At 41.2% G+C, this 19,015-nt stretch overlaps 1 protein-coding gene across 4 annotated transcripts in view; it reads left to right on the forward strand.

Moving 5' to 3' along the window:
* The first annotated feature begins 1,147 nt into the window (after nt 1–1,147).
* NSD3 (nuclear receptor binding SET domain protein 3) overlaps nt 1,148–19,015 on the forward strand; it is a 57,704-nt gene continuing 39,836 nt past the window's right edge. For 3 of the 4 annotated variants that reach the window (XM_073325229.2, XM_073325230.2, XM_073325231.2), the window contains exons 1-2: nt 1,148–1,529; nt 14,843–15,570. In XM_073325229.2, coding sequence (XP_073181330.1) covers nt 14,887–15,570 — 684 coding nt within the window. In that variant the 5' untranslated portion in view covers nt 1,148–1,529; nt 14,843–14,886. The remainder of the gene's footprint in view (nt 1,530–14,842; nt 15,571–19,015) is intronic. The other variant, XR_012156311.2, reaches the window with a different exon arrangement.

The raw sequence follows: 19,015 nt of genomic DNA on the forward strand, positions 1-19,015 counted from the left end.
AGTATGTGTGCCTTGCATTGAAACCATTTGTATTAAAAATGGCATTCTATTCAGTACCTTGCAGTGAGTGCTATCCTAAATATATAACCAGCATACATTTCTACTGCTCATTCAATATAAAACAGAGCTGGACCATCTCCTCTGCCCATTGCAGCTTGTGTAGTTTCAGGCCTGATACATTGTATTTAAATCTTTTTGTATTAAAATACACCCAACACATCTCATTGGACATCCATCTAATTAGCTCTTTATACTGCACTCAAAACAATAGTATCAGAGCACCTCATGTTCTCAGACCTATGAATTAAATGTGAATTCCTTCAATTTGCAAAACATTTAATTCCAATTGGAATAAATGTGTTAGGACATATCAGTGTTTGCATGTCATAAGACCATGTGCATTTAATTTAAATCCATCTTTATATCTCAGGCATTTCTATAATGCCCATAACTGTAGCATGGAAATACTTCTGTAGAATCATGCTTTGATGCACAGATTAACCATGCATCCACCAGCTCCGTGGCCTTGCAGTGTTTGCATGCTCCAAGATCCTGTGAATTCCACTTAAATCTCTCAAAAAGAAAAGGAGTACTAGGGGCACCTTAGAGACGAACCAATTTATTTGAGCATGAGCTTTCGTGAGGTACAGCTCACATCATCGGATGCATAAATCTCTGTATCTAACATGTCTGGCATTAGAACCCTATTAATAGGTCTTCAGTGAAAACCAGAGACATCCAATATAACTCAAGAGTTGTATGTTCCCAAGACACAGAAAGATTTAAATGCAATGCCTAGTTAGGCATTTTTAAGCACCCATCACTAGAGTATGCAAACATCCTAGTACTAAAAATGCTGATTAAACATGTCCAGCATCCTCTGTGCATGTTTCCCGGCCCTAGGCAGTGTCTCTAACGCCTAGTGCATTAAAATTGCATGCAGGCCCCTCTGAGATCGTGTTGGGTCCTAGGCTTTGTGCAGTGTATCTCCATCCCTGCCTCCGGCATGCCTGGCCTTCCAACCCCTTGGCACGAAACGTGCCCCAGCAGCGCCTCCCTCGAACCTGGCGGCCGTCCAGGACTACAGTCCCCAGCATGCCTCGCGCCTGGCGCAGAGCCGGCAGCCAATGGGGGCGCGCCTCTTTTGGCGGTGGCTGCCGCGGCCTGTGGAGCCGAGCTTTGTGTGCGTGGGGAGGAGGGGGAGGGAGCGGGAGAGCGAGCGGGGCCGGCCCGAGACCGGGACACAGCGAGACCCAGCGCCTCCCCCCCCCCCGGCGCCTCTCTCTGGGCTCCCCGCGGCGCTGCGGCTCCCCCACCGCCCGGGGCACGGGCGGCTCTCGGGGCGGCGCCCGTGGAACTGGGACCCGGTGGCGCGGAAATCGAGGCCGGGGATCCAGCGCGGCCTGCTGCGGGGTCCTGTTTCTCCCCCCGCTCCGAGCCCGGCCCGGCCCCCCCCGGCCCCTGCTCTTTGTGTCTCTGCTGGGCTCGGTCGGACACGCCGGGGGGAGTTAGAATGGAACAGACTGACGGTGAGAGGGGGCGAGACGGGCCCGGGGGGCAGCGACGGGTGGGGGGCGAGGGGGTGGGGTTTAGGGGACATGGGGTGGGGGGCGAGGGTCTCGGGGATCGGTGGCACAGCGGGCTGAAAGGTAAGGTGGCCTGGGGGGGGGTCTTTCTCCGGGGTGACGGCTGGGCTGGGGGGTCGTGTGTGAGAAGCGCCGGGATTGGGGCTGCTGCGCGGGGTTTCGGGTGGCCCTCGAGCGGGGGAAATGGGGGCGATGAGTGAGTCTTTAGAGACAAACGCTGATTTGTGGCGGGGAAGGGGCTGGCGTTTGGGGGAGGTGTGGGGAATGGTGAGAGGGAACCTATTGTTTCTCTGAAGACTGTGTATCAATTCCACGCACTAGGACTGGAACCCGGTTATTGCAGTGAGAGATCCTCTCCCTGTTGGAGAGGGAGCCTGGGTTTATTTTGTGTAGGTGGGAAGTAGGGGCAATAAAGAGAGATCTGGGGATAATTTGATGTTTTGGTGGTGGCAGAGATAGAGGAGGTCCGCTTGGATTTAAAGGGGCAGAGGCAGCCATGTTTGCTGCTCGTCTCTGCAGTGTAAATAAATTCCCCTTCCAAAACCTGCTTTCGATCCCCTTCCTGGTGGCTCAGCCCCCCCATTCCAGGCTTTATACTCTCTTCCTTATCTTCTCTTCTTATCTCCCTGAAATCTATCCTCGCCAGCAAAGCGGCATTTTCCTTCCCTCCTCCTCTCGGTTGCAAACAGGACATGCTGGGGGACTGCGGTGCAGAAATTAACCCTTTTCAACTCAAATCTGCAGAGAAATTGCAGACTGACATTTGCTCTAATGTCCTAGAGAAATTAAAAAACAGAAATATGTGGAATGTTGCATTTATCTTATACACTGCAAATGTAACAGAAATATCTTTTGCAATTTCTTGAACTAAACAAGGAAATTGCATTGGCCATTTTATTTCATCTAGGGCTGTGGGTAGAAGGCATTGTGGAATGCTTTTAAAGGTATTTGATACTGTATCCATTGACTACATTTTAAATCTAGAAAATAGGGAGTATTTTTTGCTGAAAATATGAAAAATTTGGATTGCAATTGTGTGTTCTTAGACAAATAACTAGGTCTCCCCTTTTTTATTCACTTAAAATGTAGATACTTGCTGTTATATATAGCAGACAACTAATTAGGTTATCCAAATTTGAGCCCAGCGATTAAATGCGTGTGAAGTAGGCATGTTTTGTGTTTGTAATCTTATCGAAGCACCAAATATGAGAAAAGAGACTTTGGGTCACTGTGCTGTAATTAGGGGCTCTATCACAGTAATCTCTTTTAAGTAATCTTATTTTTATCCTTTTAAAAAAACGGTAGGTTGAACCACATACTTGCCAATTTAGTTTAGACAGCAAGAGATCTTTACAAGGAGTTTCCAGATAGCCATTTTATGTAGAATTTATGTATATCTTTTAAAGTAACACATTACAGCGTACCTTTTCTCTCATTCTGTAACTGGCTGTGGATTCAGTGTAACATCAGTCTCTTTACTGGTGTTTTTATCAACACATTTGACTGGCGCACAGGTTTAGGATCTTAAATTATGTTGATAGATTTTAAGGGTGAATAATTCCTGTGGACTAAAACTCTCGCACCTTGCATGTTGGACCAAACAATGACATAATAAGTGATATCACTTCCCAGTTATTGTTTACATCTTCAAGTGGCTCATAGTACAGATGTGCAGTAAATGTTTCAACAATTAAATGTGGGTGTCCTTTGGACCACTTCAAAAGGTGCTATTGGCGCCAAAGGAGAACAGACACCAAATAAAAATATGGACTGAGAAGAAGGGTTGTGCATCTAAATGACAAGGTGCTTTTCATGAATATAGTATGGAATAATTTTGCACTCCTTTGTATGTGGAGTTACTTTAGAGCTCTGCTGCAGTGTGTGTTTTTAAAGTTCAAAGCAGTACTTTGTATAGTTTGTATGCATTAATGTTATCCAAGCATTGCCAACTCTTGCAGGCTTATTGTGAGTTGAATGGTATTTGGTGTTTTATTAACGCCCTAGCTCCTGGATTCATGTGATTATGTAAAAATCCCACTTTAAAAAAAATCAAAGCCAAGAATTTTGCTCATGTGGTTTCAGAGAAAATGTGACTCAACGGAACTCTCAAGTTTCCAAAACCAAAGAGCAAATAAAGAGCACTCCAGATTTATTTTTTTAAACTAATCTCTTGATTTTTAAATAACTATCTTGATTTGTGGTGCTTCCCTCATAAGTTTTGAATACTTGGGATTTTCAATACTGTTATCCTAGAGATTACTTTCTGTAACAGTGGGAAACCTCTTCCTCCTCGACAAAACAAACAACAAACCTCAGCAGCCCTTAGAAAGGTGCACAGAGACAGTAATCAAACTCACTAGGTATGTTAAAAGGATGAAAAAGAATCAAGTCACTAAGGCCCCAGGCTACATCAGCTTCTTGCTATCACAGACCCTTGCATTTGTACATAGTCCCACTGCAGTCTGTGGGAATCCTCACAGGGACAGAGGTCTGCTAGCCTATTGCAGTGCAGGGTTGAAGACCTTCTATCATTTCATGTATCAAGTGCACCTTTGTTCTGTTTTGATTACTTTGTTTACAGTGACTGATTTTGCTGTGAGCCAAAATGACTTGGTTTATATTCTTTTAAAAGATGTTTTATTATGGACACTGGCTTTATGCTTCCTTTCAAGATGTTAAAATTGCATTGAAAATGTGTTGAAGTTAAATAAATTCTTTTTTAGATAAAATTTGGGACATACATGTGGTATTGACACTTCTGTGAAAACTATCAGTGTTTTTCTGTAATGAAAATTGTAGACTATAGAGGTATGTCAGGAACCAGTTGAAAAAATTGTCTTATGGAATTTAGTATTGTCTTATGGAGTTGAGGCTATCTGCAGTTCAGATACAAACACCATAATTAATTTTTGTTACTGGATTCAGTATTCATATTTAAAACACTCGGCTTTATGTTGTCCTGTTCTGGACATCCCAGCAAACTTTATATAAACGTTTATTATTTAAAAAATTATGACACTGGCAAGTTACTGTTAAATTGTTTTACGTTCATACTGGGATGACACACCTAAGAGTGTCTTCACACCTATAAAAAGTGCCTGCAGTATAAATACAAAATCTGCACTGCAATTTCTTTGAGGTTCAAGGATTATTGCATTAATTTCCTATTCACAATACCAAAGGAGTTGTCGATTTTCAAACCATAGCAACATAGACTGTTGTTTAGATGCTTCAAGGTTTCTCTGTGTTGCAACAAATTGGCAAAATAGCCTGCCACAGCAGTGCAATCTCTTTGTTTATAAAACATGTACAACAACAAACAAGAATTGAAATTGGCAGCTTCGTGGGTTAAACTTTTTGATATGACCAGGACTGCATGAATAAAGTGTCATCATATGTAAGGAAAAACCAGATTGCTCCATGTTTTAGAAACAAATATGCACAAAAGATAAAAGTAAGTAATGAAGTCTTTGTGCATAACTTTGACAGCTTTTTCAGGGTTTTAGAAAATAAACAGAACCTTGAAGCTCTGTGGGTTAGTGCTGCAGTTCCTGCTTGTGTTAATGGGACCTGCCTAGCTAATGTGCCACCATTATTTTGATGCTATATCTCAGAGCTTTGGTTTTCCAGGCAATTGCTAGTCCAGGTCAAAGGAAAGTCCAGGTCAGACTTGCGTTCACTAAACTGATGTTTAACCATAATGTAAAAAATTGATTCCAGTTTGTTGCTCTCTTTACCTTTACTGATGAGCCAATAGTAAAGTATCAGTTCTTAAAGTAGTTTCTTTACATCTCTGTGGAATGCCCTACATCCAACGATGTGTGAACCTCCACAAACTGTATAACATACAATTTTAGATATTCCTACAGTACGTTGCAACAGTGGACAGGAAAAATTAACAGTCAATCAAATGTATTATGGAAATTAATTTTAAACTTTTTGCTGCTAACACCTTCCACAAAAGTGGTGGTATTCTCAGCTCAAGCACTGCATGGTGATGAAGTGTCGGGTTCAAATTAATGGGCTTCTGCTTCATTCTCAGTCAGGAGCTCCTCTGGCTGGTCATTATTGTAGTGGAACTGTGGGTCTCAGTCATTCTTGTTAACGTTCTGAATTTGTATTTGAACAAACATTACGTTTATCATTTTTTTGTGAATGTTGTGTTGGCTTCTGCAGTTTGCCTGTGGATAGGTAAACCCAATTTACTCATAATACCTGTAGCTGTGGAATGCTGGTTTTAGCATATCACGTTGATTAGCCCTTTCTGCTCAGATTTTGGGGACTTTACTTTGTACTCCTGTGATATAAGTGTGTGATGGTGAGGGAAAGAGGAGGGGCACTGTTGACACTGGGAGATCTCATCTAGAAAATGAGATCTTGTCTTCCCTAATGCTGCTGGACCTTTCCTGGCGTGATAACTGCAGTCTTCCTAGGTCATACTTGGAGAGCTGTGAATGCTTGTTTGTATTTGTATATTTTTTAATAAATATTCTGTTGGCATATTTCTCTATTTCATGCACCAGTCTAGAGAAGCCAATCAAGTTGAATGCAGATTCCTGACTTGGTTGTGGTTTCACTATATTCTATTTTTGTTTAGCTTAGTATTGTCAGAAATCCAGATAGCATTTACAACCATGTGGTTTACAATTATACACACTCAGATTAAAATGTTGTAAATGCATTTTGTTGTTGTTGTCACTCTAATGTACTAAAAGTGACATTTAAAAAAATCTGATTTACCTTTAATTAGTTGTTAACCATATATTTACCTTGTGTATTTCACTTTCTAAACGATTTCATTTTTGGCTGTCTTATCTCAGCAGGATACTGGAGTTATATGGGTTGCAGAGGAATGTTGTTTCTTCCTCTTCCCCCTCCCCCCACCCCCCTTAAAGCTAGTTTCAATAGAAAATGTGAACATTTAAAGCTACATGTTGGTTTATATTGTTAATTTTTAGCTCTTTGACTACTAGGTCATCTCTTCTAATTCAGCCTGTATCAGTAGTGTTCAAAAGTGAAAGCTTGAATATAACAATAAAAGTCTCTACACTTCAGGGAAACTGTATTTTACGGTCATCTATCAAAGATATCATTAATGATTTTTAGTATAGTGGAAGTAAGAATAGAACGTAACTTTGTGGTGGTGCTCAGATGCAGGGATTGGCATCTTCATACGTTTCTGTAATAAATAATGCTGCTCTTTCTTAAGATATTTCAAAGCATGTTAGAATGTAATAAGGTACCCTTACTAACCTGATCAATTCCCAGGTGAATGTTCTTTTGAGACTAGCTAATATCCATGGTTTTAGTGAAGCTACATGGGATACTAGTAAAATATAGCCCAAGACTGACATTCTCAAAGAAGCCAACAAGGCTCTCCTTTTTGCAAAAGTCTTTTAGTAATTATCAAAGATAAAAAATTGGATCAGCAACATCCACTACTGAGTCTAGTGACATTTCTGTGGAGATCTTAGAGATACAATAATTATGTAGCTCATTATATTGCATGTCACTAGGATCTGAGCACCAAACAGGTATGTCGTAGTCTGAGACTTGTGATGTGGGTCCTAAAAATACCTTAGATAAATGTAATAGTGATTCAGTGAAAAAAGCTTTCTTCCCAGAAGATTCCAAAGCACTTTATAAACTTATCTGTGTATGAATCGCTGAAATTGCAGCCACTTCTTGCAGCCACAGCAATACTATATAAGAGTTTAGGGCACGAAGTTAAGCATATTTGCCATTAAATTAGGATAACATTTCTCATGAGATCTACTAGCCTAATCCACTTCAGATTATACTGTTTTCCTGGTACATAGTTTTCATTTTCCAAAGGGGGAACACTTATTTAATTTGTTTAAATACTGTTCCTATTTGGACGTTATTGTAGTTTAAGCATTTTGTCTCTAGTTTGTGTCACTGACAAGTTCTGTTTACATGATCTTTCTTCAAACTATTTTTTTTAATAGCGCCAAAAAGTCTTTCCTGTTAAGAAGCCTTAAATAATTTAGCTACATTCTTCTTGATCCTTTGGCTGAGATCCAGTGTAGTATCAGTTTATTGTTTATTACATCCTCTATCTGGATATTGAATTCTGTACTTGCAGGAGGTGGACTCTGAGTTAATACAACAGCAGTAGTTGGAGATGCAAGAGACCTATCTTGCTTAAAAGAAATACTGACATGCTTCGCTCAGACTGCTGAACGTCCTCACTTCCCGCTCTTTTCGAGATTGTTCTTTTACTTGGGTGAGTTACGTCCAACCTCCTTTTTAGCCCTTCAGTGCCACTTCTGTGGCAGCCAGAGGGCTGCTGTGGAGAAATACAGTTCTTTTTGCGTAAGGGGTGGAAGATAATCTCTCAAGAGTAATCCTGTTTTAGGGTTAAGATTTGAGATGGAGTCCTCCATTTATGGCCTCTCATTATTCTAGCATTTGACTAGCCCCAGGGGTTATTCTTTCAGTGCAATATAATCCAGATGCTACTTTGTATTACTATATTCATTTTGAAAGCACCCACTAAAGTTTTGCAAAGGAGAGGGGATAGGAAAGTGTGTGGGTATTAACTATAGTGATGATGAATTCAAAGACTCTGGAGGAGGGAGCTACTGATGTGTAAGCTCTGTGGGAGGAGAACAGTTGTTGGGCATAGAAGTCGGTTGCATGTAGTCTTTCTGTTAAGCAAAAGTCCCTGCTGCTGCACTCTGTACTGGAAGGTAATACACCAGATGAACAGGTTGTCCCAAATAGGCAGAGTGCATGATAAAATCAAGTTCTATTTCATGTAGATGTACCCACAAAAAGGAATTATTTGAAAGCTTTTGAAAAACTTAAGATTTCTACCAGTAACTTCTAAATTAGTAGATGTAATTGAAGGTTAATGTATCCAAACAAAAAACCCCAACACTCCACATCCTGTTATGCTGTCTTTAAAAAACACTTTTTCTTGGAAATTTAATCATTGTGAAATCTGCTCTGTTGGCTGCTCTGGGGGCTGAATCCTGTTTAACCATGGAGCTGATGCAGTAAACCCAGTAGGAGTGCAAGGTTCCCCCTGCCAAAGTGTATAAGCTTTGAGCTTGAGGGGCCACGTGTGGGGGTTCAGTATCTGTTGTCCATGCTGTTCTGGGATTCTGCTGAGAGTGGTAACAGGAATCTAATTAATGCCAACTACTCACTAAATGATTTCATTTAAATCACTGAACAGCCATCAGTTTGTAATTTTCAAAAGATGCTAATACTTATATAGGCTGGATTAGAATTGGTGACCTCATGGTCAAAAAGAATCTGTTGTGCAATCTAAATGTACCATTGGTCTAATTAAATGACTTTAATCAGTTGGACACAATCTGATTGGCATAATCTTCCCATAGATTAAATATTGGTTTCTCTGCTTTGTCGTAGAAAGATTATACTACTAACATACTATGCAGAATACAGATGCATTTAAATCCCAATTTCTAAACATCAAATGTCCTCGTAAGAGAGAGATGAAAAATTGCCTGCCTCATGTTTTTTATTCATGCAAATATGTTGCAGTCTGTAGTGTAAAACCTCTCTCCAGTGTTTTACATCCCCATTTCTGCTCTGAAAAGCGTTGAAAGTTACTATAATGCTTTTTAAGGAAGAAAAGACCTTTTATTCACGTTAAAGTAGTTCTTAGTGACTCCTGAACTGAGCGAGTTGGCTGGTTGTGAATTATAGTTGATTAATGATATGTTTTATACACGTTTCAAGCTGATGCTGTAGCTTAATTTTGCTGAGATCCTTAGGTAGGGTTTAAATGTGGCCAGAATGTCAGTGAGGCTCAAAATTCCTTTTGGATGCTCCAGAGCAGGTATTTTCTTGGATCATTGTCTAGAGAATACTATGGGTAGCCAATCATGTAATTTATAAGACGTGTCATCAAAGAGAGATTTCAATCTCTCTTCCTGACCGAACTCTTAATCCAAAAATTCTTGGTCTTTATTACTCTTAGACGTAATTGAAGGAAAAGTCTTTTAAAAAACCTTGCTTCTGTTCATCCCTTAATTTTCCTCTAGTGAAGCAAAGGGCATCTTCTAAATATAACTCACCTTTAATGTGGTCATTGCTGATTTAAAGAGTAGCGATACAAAGTGCTGTTCACACTGGCGCTTTTCATCTGTGAAACTTTTGTCGTCTGTGTGTGTGTGTTTTTTTTAACATCCCTGAAGGACAAAAGTTTTGCCGACGAAGTGCCAGTGTAGACATACTCTAAGAGGAGGTTGGTGAATCAGTGTCAGTTAAAGAAAAATGTTAATGAGTATGTTTTTAGCTGGTAGTTAATCTTTCTAGAACCCTAACTGGAAGTTACCCCAGAAGGAATTTTTGTGAAAGTGGGTGTGAACATAGGCATGAGTGTGGTTTTAGATGTGTTAGGAACACAGGAATTACGGCAGGTCCCAGTTAGTCTAGGAAAATAGAAATTCCTTAGTGGATGGTTAAAGACCTGCCCATAAGGGAAGTTTCTTCCTAATCCTCATCAGTTAGTGATTGGCTCAAGCTTTGAACAAAAAGGGTGTATCGTCTCTTAACTGTTGTAACTGCAACCCTTGTCAACTAAGATTATGCATGTGTACAAATTTAACAGGATAAACTAACAACTCTCTCCACTCACCGCTAGAACATATTCACAAACCCCAGTATAGAAATATTTGATTTAACTTTCCATAAAAATGTATAGTACTGAATTTGTATAGTGAACAGTTGCATAGATTCATAGACCTGTATAACACAGGCCATAGAAGTTCTCCCAGTAATTCCAGCATCAAACTTATAATTTCTGGTTGAGCTAGAGCAGCAGCTCCAAACTGTGGGTTGTGACCCCCCAGGGGTTGCAAAAGGGCACCAGGGGCTTGTGAGACATGCGTGATGCACAGTGATAGGTGGCTGTGTGCACCACCCCTGCCAGCCACTGCTGCCTTGACATGCTGCGCAGTGAGAGGCATGTGAGTCATCAGCATGCTCATTCTTACTCCTGAGGGAATTCTGCACCAAAAAATTAAATATTCTGCACACAGTATTTTAAAATGCTGCAAATTTTATTTGTCAAAATAACACAATATAATCACACCATTTTCAATTATTTCGGTAATTTATTTCAAAATACTTATCAGCAAATAATTGAAAATGGTGTGATTATATTGTTGTTGTGTTTCTGTGTTATTTTGACCATTAAAATATGCAGAACTTTGCAGAATTTTAAATGTTTTAATTTTTCGCTGCAGAATTCCCAGGGTTCTGTGTGGCGCAATCTGGGTGTGGGGGGTCTGGGTGCAGGACAGGAATCTGGGTGCACAGGGGCTTGGTGCGGGGTTCTGGGTAAAGAGGGAATTGGACTCTGCGGGGGGTGAGATGATAGTGGTTAGGGCTCAGTGTTGGGGTGAAGTGGGGCTTGGTGGTGTGGAGGGTCATGGTACAGCTGGTTGGGACTCAGTGGTGTGGGGGGCTCCTGATTCGGAGGGAGCTTGGTGGGGGGAGTGTTCCAGGTGCACAGGTGGGGGGGTCACTGTACAGGGAGCTGCTCCCCCTGTCCTCACAACTCCTGTGCATCTGAACCCCCCTGCACCAACACCCCCCTCCCACTGAGCTCAGCCCTGCCCCCCTCGCACTTGGGAACCACCCTGCTTCCCCTCCCAACCCCCCCCCACACACACACGGTGCAGAGTTTCCTGCAGCCAGGGGATGTTTCTGGAGCTTGATCTGACCCAGCCACAGCTGTTCCATGCAGGGAAGAGGGAGGGGGACCTCCATCTCTGTCCTCCTCCCCTCTCCCCTCCCCTCCGAAGCTGGGACCGACATCCCTGGGTGGCCAGGGCATCCCCAGCCCCCTCTCCCTCCCAGTGATTTACCTCTTCCCCTGGCTGCCTGAAGAGGTGCATCTGAGCTGCGGGGAGGGGTGAGTGAGCGCTGGTGCAACTTCTCTTTGCTTCCCCACAGAAACCATTTTCTGCAAGGAAATAAAGCGATTCTGGGGGGGGGGCGTTTTTCTGCTGCACCACAGTTGCACACAGTTTCCCCAGGAGCATCATTCTGCAGCATAATGAGGTGGTGGCGGCTGGTAGGAATGGGACTTGCAGTCACCATGTTGACCCCCATGGGCAGGAGGTGGGGGAACTAACCTGATCCTGAGGGGGTTGATTTGTCTTGAGACCTGAGCCAAACAAGATGCTTGTAGTTGGATCCCATCAGGCTTTGGGTTTGGTTTCAGGGCTCTATCTCAGGCCCCTGGGTGTCTTGTGAACAGAGATGAGCCCAATGTGGGTTACAGCATGAAAAAGTTTGGGAACCACTGAGCTACAGCATCTCTTTGAGAGAGACTGCCCAATTTAATGTATCAGTATATCTTCCTTTTGCTAATCCTGTCCTGGGAAATATTCAGTGTTCAGTCTTGTGGCTGATGTGCAGTTTACTTGTCTCAAGGAAGCACAATTGTAGGGTCTTAATGATCAGAGAATAATGAATCTTGCTGCATAGCATTCTGTCATTAGGTTGCTCCTCTAAGTTGTGTAATTACAGTAGTAACTTTACACATGACTGATCTCAACATGAAGTAAAACTGAGCATGGGAAGAGTCCGTCTAATCTGTGGATGTGGAGTTGACGAGTACGTTTTTGCTATGTAAGTGGCGAAGTTACTTTTTCTTGTAGCTGCTTTGTCGTTACATCTCTCTACTAGTTCCTGAGGAGGAAGGGTTTTTTTTTTTTAAGTCTGTTATGGAAAATATTGAATAAGTTATCTGGATATGTTGCTTTGGGAGGATGAGAATGAAACTTGGGCAAGAAAATGGGCAGATCCTTATTGTGAAATGTATGTCATGGGATCTTTAATGTAATTACAGACCAGAAAAAAATCTTGTGTGAAAAGGCATTTGGGATCTCCATCCTCCCAACACAAACATGCACATACTGTGGTACTTCGTTTATTTACCTCGAAATGACTAAAATGACCTTACTGGGTAGCAAACCAGTATTTCAAACATGAGGTTTAACCCATTAAGGCATTCTCTCCAACTAAGCATTAAAATGGTTTAAATTTAAATTTCTTTTCTTAAATAGGGAAGAAGGCTAATCTGTGAGCATGTAATATTTCATTCAACTTTTTTCCCTCTGTGTTTGAAGTGGCTGTAAAACTGTCTCAAGTCTTATGAGGTAAAGATAGTGTTATTACTACCATGTGACGGACCTGGGCATGTCGATGTAGGTACTCCAAAGGAAGCCAAGGGTTGGCTTGTTCTTTCTGAACTTGGCTGAGATGGTTGCTGAATTTCCTTCCTGTATCTTCAGGGGGGAACTTCTCTCTGGTTTGTGGTTCCAAAGACTTGGAGGGCAGGAGGCATCTGGGAGAGGAATGTGGCCTACTTTGAGTGGCGCCAAGGTGAACATTTTAATGGCAAGATAACTTATTTTCTGTCTTGGTTTATCCACCTCAGCCCTGAAATCAGTTCTTACCATGTGTTGTTTAAAGTCTAATGTCATGGAAAAATGCTCCTTCCATTGGTTAGAGCTCTTTGGTTTTCTCACCAGCTGGAGTGGAATAATTAGCATCTATTTGCTATAATTGTGCTACTGTGTATTTTAAAAAAGCCAACAGCCAGGGCCTGGTAACTTCCAGGGCATGTATCAGTGCTCATCTATTTTCCCAGGCTTTTCTGGGGAGAGGGAAAGTTTGAATAAGATTTTTAAGGAGAAGGAAGAGAAGAAACATACATTGGTGGATTTGGAAGGTCTTTCTATGACCCTTCTAGCCTGTTGAATTTATAGTGGTTGTATGGTACCTGGATCCCTGGATAGGCACTTCTGCAAAGGTTAATAAGCATCACAGTTTCAGCCTTCTAATGATTTGTGTTAGCTTTTTCTGATCTGATATTTAGAATGATTATTCTAACACTGAATTCGTTTGGGCCCACAGTTTGACCTGTTTAAACTCCTGCAGCTGACAATTTCTTCTGTTTCAAATATCTTGAGAAACACGTGTAACTCTTGGAAAAAATTAGTCATTCCCCTCTGCTGGCTGAAGAGAAGCAGTTAAGTTAAAAAGCCTGTGCATAGAAATGTGTGGACAGTGTCACTGAAACTGGTATACAAAGGACTGTTCTTATTTTAGTTTCACTACAAATGTGTGGTGAGAGATAATTTCCATTTTCAAACTTCTAGGTGGATATTACAAATAATGAGATTAAGTTATTTGTTGTTTTACTGAAAATAGGTGTCTGAGGCTTGTTTGCAAAGTAGCTTTTCATCTTTGGAACCCTATCTGGCTATTAGACGAAGGTTCCTAACCATCAGAGGAGTGAAGTTCTGGAACAGCCTTCCAAGGGAAGCAGTGGGGGGCAAAAGGCATATCTGGCTTCAAGACGAAGCTTGATAAGTTTATGGAGGAGATGGTATGATGGGATAGCCTAATTTTGGCAATTAATTGATCTTCGATTATTAGCGGTAGATGTGCACAATGGCCTGTGATGGGATGTTGGATGGGGTGGGATTGGAGTTACTACAGAGAATTCTTTCTTGGGTGTCTGGCTGGTGAGTCTTGCCCACATGCTCAGGGTTTAGCTGATCGCCATATTTGGCGTCAGGAAGGAATTTTCCTGCAGGGCAGATTGGCGGAGGCCATGGGGGTTTTTCTCCTTCCTCTGCAGCGTGGGGCACGGGTAACTAGCTGGAGGATTCTATGCACCTTGAAGTCTTTAAACCACGATTTGAGGACTTCAGTAGCTCAGACATAAGTTAGGAGTTTGGTACATGAGTTGGTGGGTGAGATTCTGTGGCTTGCATTGTGCAGGAGGTCAGACTAGATGATCACAGTGGTCCCTTCTGACCTTAAAATCTATGATTTTGTGATTATACATTATTGATCACCCTGATTATCTGTGTGCATGAGTTCTGAATTTTATTACATTTTTGAATGTAAATTAAATTGGGCAAACCCATACAAATCGCTAGTAGATTATTGTTAATATTAGAAAACTACCACATAATTTGGCACACTTTAGTCTTGATTTTTCGATGCAGAGAACAGAAGGGTCAGGGTGTTACACAGCTGGTGAAGAGTCGGATGCATTGGGGGTACACTGTGTGCAGGGTAATGTTGACTGTATAAGAGGGTATCTAGTGAAACTGGAGGTATGAAAGTTGTTTATATTCTTGGTAGCTCTGTTTCTCCTTAACTGTTTTAGTTGTTTAATTCTTTTCCTTTGATTTACACTAATTACTTATTTTTTCTCCCTTTCCTTTTAGGCCCTATGAGAGAAAGGGAAAGCTAAGGATGCTGGAGCAGAACAATGGATTTCTCTTTCTCTTTCATGCAAGGGATCATGGGAAACACAATTCAGCAACCACCTCAGCTCATTGACTCAGCCAACATCCGCCAGGAGGATGCCTTTGATGCCAGCAGTGACATCGCTGAAGATGGTGGTCAGACACCATATGAAACTGCCCTGCAACAAGGCTTTCAGTACCCTACTCCAACGACAGAGGATCTTCCACCGATCACTAATGGCTATCCACCTACAATCAATATGTATGAACCTCAAGCCAAATACCAGACATACAGTCAGTATCCCAATGGTTCAGCTAATGGCTTTGGTGCAGTTAGAAACTTTAGTCCCCCAGAGTATTACCAAATGGAAAACTCTAACGTGAGGCCGCATGAAGTTCTGGAAAAACCTTCCCTTCCACAACCCCCACCGCCACCACCTCCTTCAGTACCACAAACGGTGATTCCAAAGAAGACTGGTTCACCAGAAATCAAATTAAAGATAACCAAAACTATCCAGAATGGCAGGGAGTTGTTTGAGTCCTCTCTGTGTGGGGACCTTTTGAATGAAGTACAGGCAAGTGAGTATGCTAAAATGAAACATGAAGGGAGAAAGGAGAAAAGGAAAAAAAGTAGCAAGCATGACTCTTCCCGATCAGAAGAACGCAAGTCACACAAAATTCCAAAACTAGAACCAGAGGAACAAAATGTAAGTGGAATAACAGTTTCATGTTTTTGTGATTTATTAATAGGGAATTCCTTTTTTGCAGCTTTATATTTCTTATTAGTTGTTTATGTACTTAAAAGGCATTGTGAGGCTGTAGTTCACTGTCTGACACAGTATGCAATGATCAGAATTGTTTAGCAATTGTCTACTATGGCTCAGATGCAAAGCTTATGTATCAGAGAGGAATAGTGGAAAGAATTATGAGTGGTAGTAGTTAGATTGCAGTAGTGCTCAGAATTGGGTGCTTTCCAAACATAGAGGAGGACACAGTCCCTGCCCATAAAAGTATATTATCAAAAGATTCTTGAATTCTCTTTTTTCAAAATGTGATTTACTGGGGTTTTATGGCATTTGAAGTATTCATTGTTAGTGCTCATAGAAACTTAGTGAAATTTTACTTATTTCTAAGAGGCACCTAAAAACATGTTATAACTATCTAAGTATACTGCTTTCTATACAACACTTAAACCACATGCTTTAACTGACAGTTGCTATTGAAATCAATTTTAATAACTATGGTGGATTGTATGATACTAAATAACGAAGAGGTGGCTGTATCTTGTGTACATACCAGCAAAAATTAGTGTACTAGTGTTGCATGCAAATTAGAAATGTCAGTTGACTCTGTCAGCCCACACTGATTGAGAGACTTCTGTATCGGTGTCCATAATGATTTTTGCTAGGTGCAGGGGATGCCAAAATTTCATTTTGCAATATGTATGTGTACACTGCGCAGAAATAATAGTATTGTAAGTTAACCCTTAGTACACTGAGGACAAGTGTACTGGTTTTCAGTACCTGCAGCCTTTCTCTGCCTCCACGCTCAATAAAATGAGCTTCCCCATGGACACTTGGACTTCTGCCCCCACCTTAAGAGCACACACTGTGCATGACAACATGACCACTTTCCAGCTAATTGCTCCTGCCAGCCATGTGCTGCTGTTATCCTTTTCGTATTTTTTCCTGGTTTGAGAGGGACTGTCAAAAGAGAGGTGAGACATGTCGGGAATATGGGAATTGTCAAACTGCAGGGTGGTTGGTGGTGTTTTTTGTTTTTGTTTGTTTTTTTTGCACCTTCCTATGAAGCATCTGGTACTGGCAGCTGTTGAAGACAGGATACTATGCTATATGGTCAATGCTCTGGTCTAGTATGGCAATTTCCATGTCCTTGACATGTCCCCACCTCTTTCCATCATCGTAAGCAGGCTGGTTTGGCCCCATCATAGCACGTTCATTTCTGTGTTTTATAATAGTTTTATATAGCTGCGGGTTGCCTAGGATGAGGACTTCTGAAGAACTGGAGTCAGAGGCAGTCAGGGCCCCAAGCAAGCGTCTCACCTAACTGTGCCTCTCGGCAGCCAGAAAACCTTTCTTTTCAATACCATTCCCCACAAGACTCCAGTCCTCAAGTAACTCCTGTATCTAGTCTAAAGGGCATTGTTTTAACGCTTTTGGTTGTGTTTCAGTATTGCATTTGGCAGTGACTATTTCCGTTCTACAGCAGAAAAGATGGCTTCAGACACTTGAATGTGGGCTTTTTCCAAATACAGATCTCCCATGCAGTGGTTCATAGGCTTAACCATCAATCCACAGCCTTGAGTGTTACCTTATGTTTGCACTTTTAGCAAATGAGAACTGCAATAGGTCCATTTTGACTTAAATTTAAAGTCTTATGCATGTTAAATTTTTTTTAGCTGCCAATGTAAACTATATTGCATGCTGCTGTGCCTCAGTTTCCCTTCTTAGAGCAAATGGTGCATAACTTTGTTTCCAATTAAATCAAACCTTCTTTAATCTGGTTTGTTAATATAATTCAGCGAAGTATTCACCCTTGTATCTGGGCTTCTTTTCTTGCCCTTTCCATAGCATTGACAGTCACCTTTGCATCAGGCCTTAGTCAGTGTTATATCATAGCTTTGCCATGCTTCCATAGCAGGGCCTCTCTTCTGTCCCAGTTCTCTCTGTGTTGGGATCTTTGTTGATCCAGACCTGCTGCCTGGCAACCATGAAGAGCATCTTCCCAGGTGTCCCCAGACCGAGCCAAAATCTTTGCCTTATGTAATCCCACAGACAGTCATAGTTCCCAGTCACTTGATCCTCCTTCAGTCATGTGCTCTGTCTGGCAGCTAAAATTCTCAAAACTCTTGGAGTCTGGTTTTAAAGGTGCTATATCCCTATAATGGGTATATGGGGTTGCACCTGCACTCAAAGGATTATTGACCTGCAAGAGATGGTAATTAGTGTAGTATAGCACTTTGTCTACGAGGAACTGGAATTATTTTAAATTTGCCCCCTTTCTATCTTATGCTTGCCTTTCAAGGGACGCTGTCAAGCTAAAGTTTTTTAAAAGTTAATACCCGTGTTTCAAATAATAGCTCTGAATACTGAAAATTTAAATTAATTTTTAAAAGTTTACATTTTGCTTTTTATTCAATATGGGCAGTGAAACGAGTGATTTGTAGTCATTTACTTCCTGCTTCTAATGTAGAAATCCAGTGCCACCCAAACTCTTCCGGGGAATGTTTATATTTAAAATAAAATGAATATGGAATTAAAACTTTATCAAAATTAAAACACTGAACTTTATGCTTTGAATTTTTGTTTGTCAAACAACTGGTTAGAACTTGCTTCTAGGAAACTAAGTGAGAAGTATGCAATCTTTTGTTTGGACTATCTTTTGTGTGATTAGCTCAATTGTTTTGGCAGAAATAAAGTTTGTCAGCTCATTGTAGGTAGAAACATAGGCAGAAGATGTGGGTATATTTGCCATTAACAGGTTGGTGTAGCACGGAAGAATTTGTAAAGTATGGGTATTTATTTGGTTGAGGTTAGACAACCTGTAGAGAACAACCCTTGTGTGCCACTTTAAAACGAAGTACTAACATTTCTATGTATCTAAAGTAACACATGTTGAGAGCTCTAATTGGCGTGTACTAGACAGTGTGTTTTAAGTGAAAGTTTTTTAGACGTTTCAGTGTGAAGCATGCATTTATGATTATCATGGGGCTAATGTGTAATTTCGTGGGAACAGATCTTCATTTTAAGTGGACTAATTATAATCTAGCTGAATGGTATATTAGAGTTTCTGACTGAATGCTTTGTCACGCACACCCTTCCCACGAACGTCCACTGCTTTTCCCTTTGAGTGTCTCCATTGACTACCGCTTTTCCACCATATTAAACACAAGCTTTTGGTCCTTACACTTAAGGCCCTTCACAACCTAGCTATCTACTTACCAGCTATTATATCATGTACCTTATTATATCTACTCCTCTGGCAATGCTAGTTCCTATTGAACTTTTATCTCCTTTTCCCACAAGCACATAATACTCTCCTCCATTCGATTCCTTAAGCATGGAATGCCTGCCCTCCTCATATTAACCTGTAAAGCCACTACCCTTTTCTCTTTCAGATCCTTCCTACAAA

This window comes from Lepidochelys kempii, chromosome 26 (genome assembly GCF_965140285.1).
Source record: "Lepidochelys kempii isolate rLepKem1 chromosome 26, rLepKem1.hap1, whole genome shotgun sequence".
Lineage (NCBI taxonomy): Eukaryota > Metazoa > Chordata > Testudines > Cheloniidae > Lepidochelys > Lepidochelys kempii.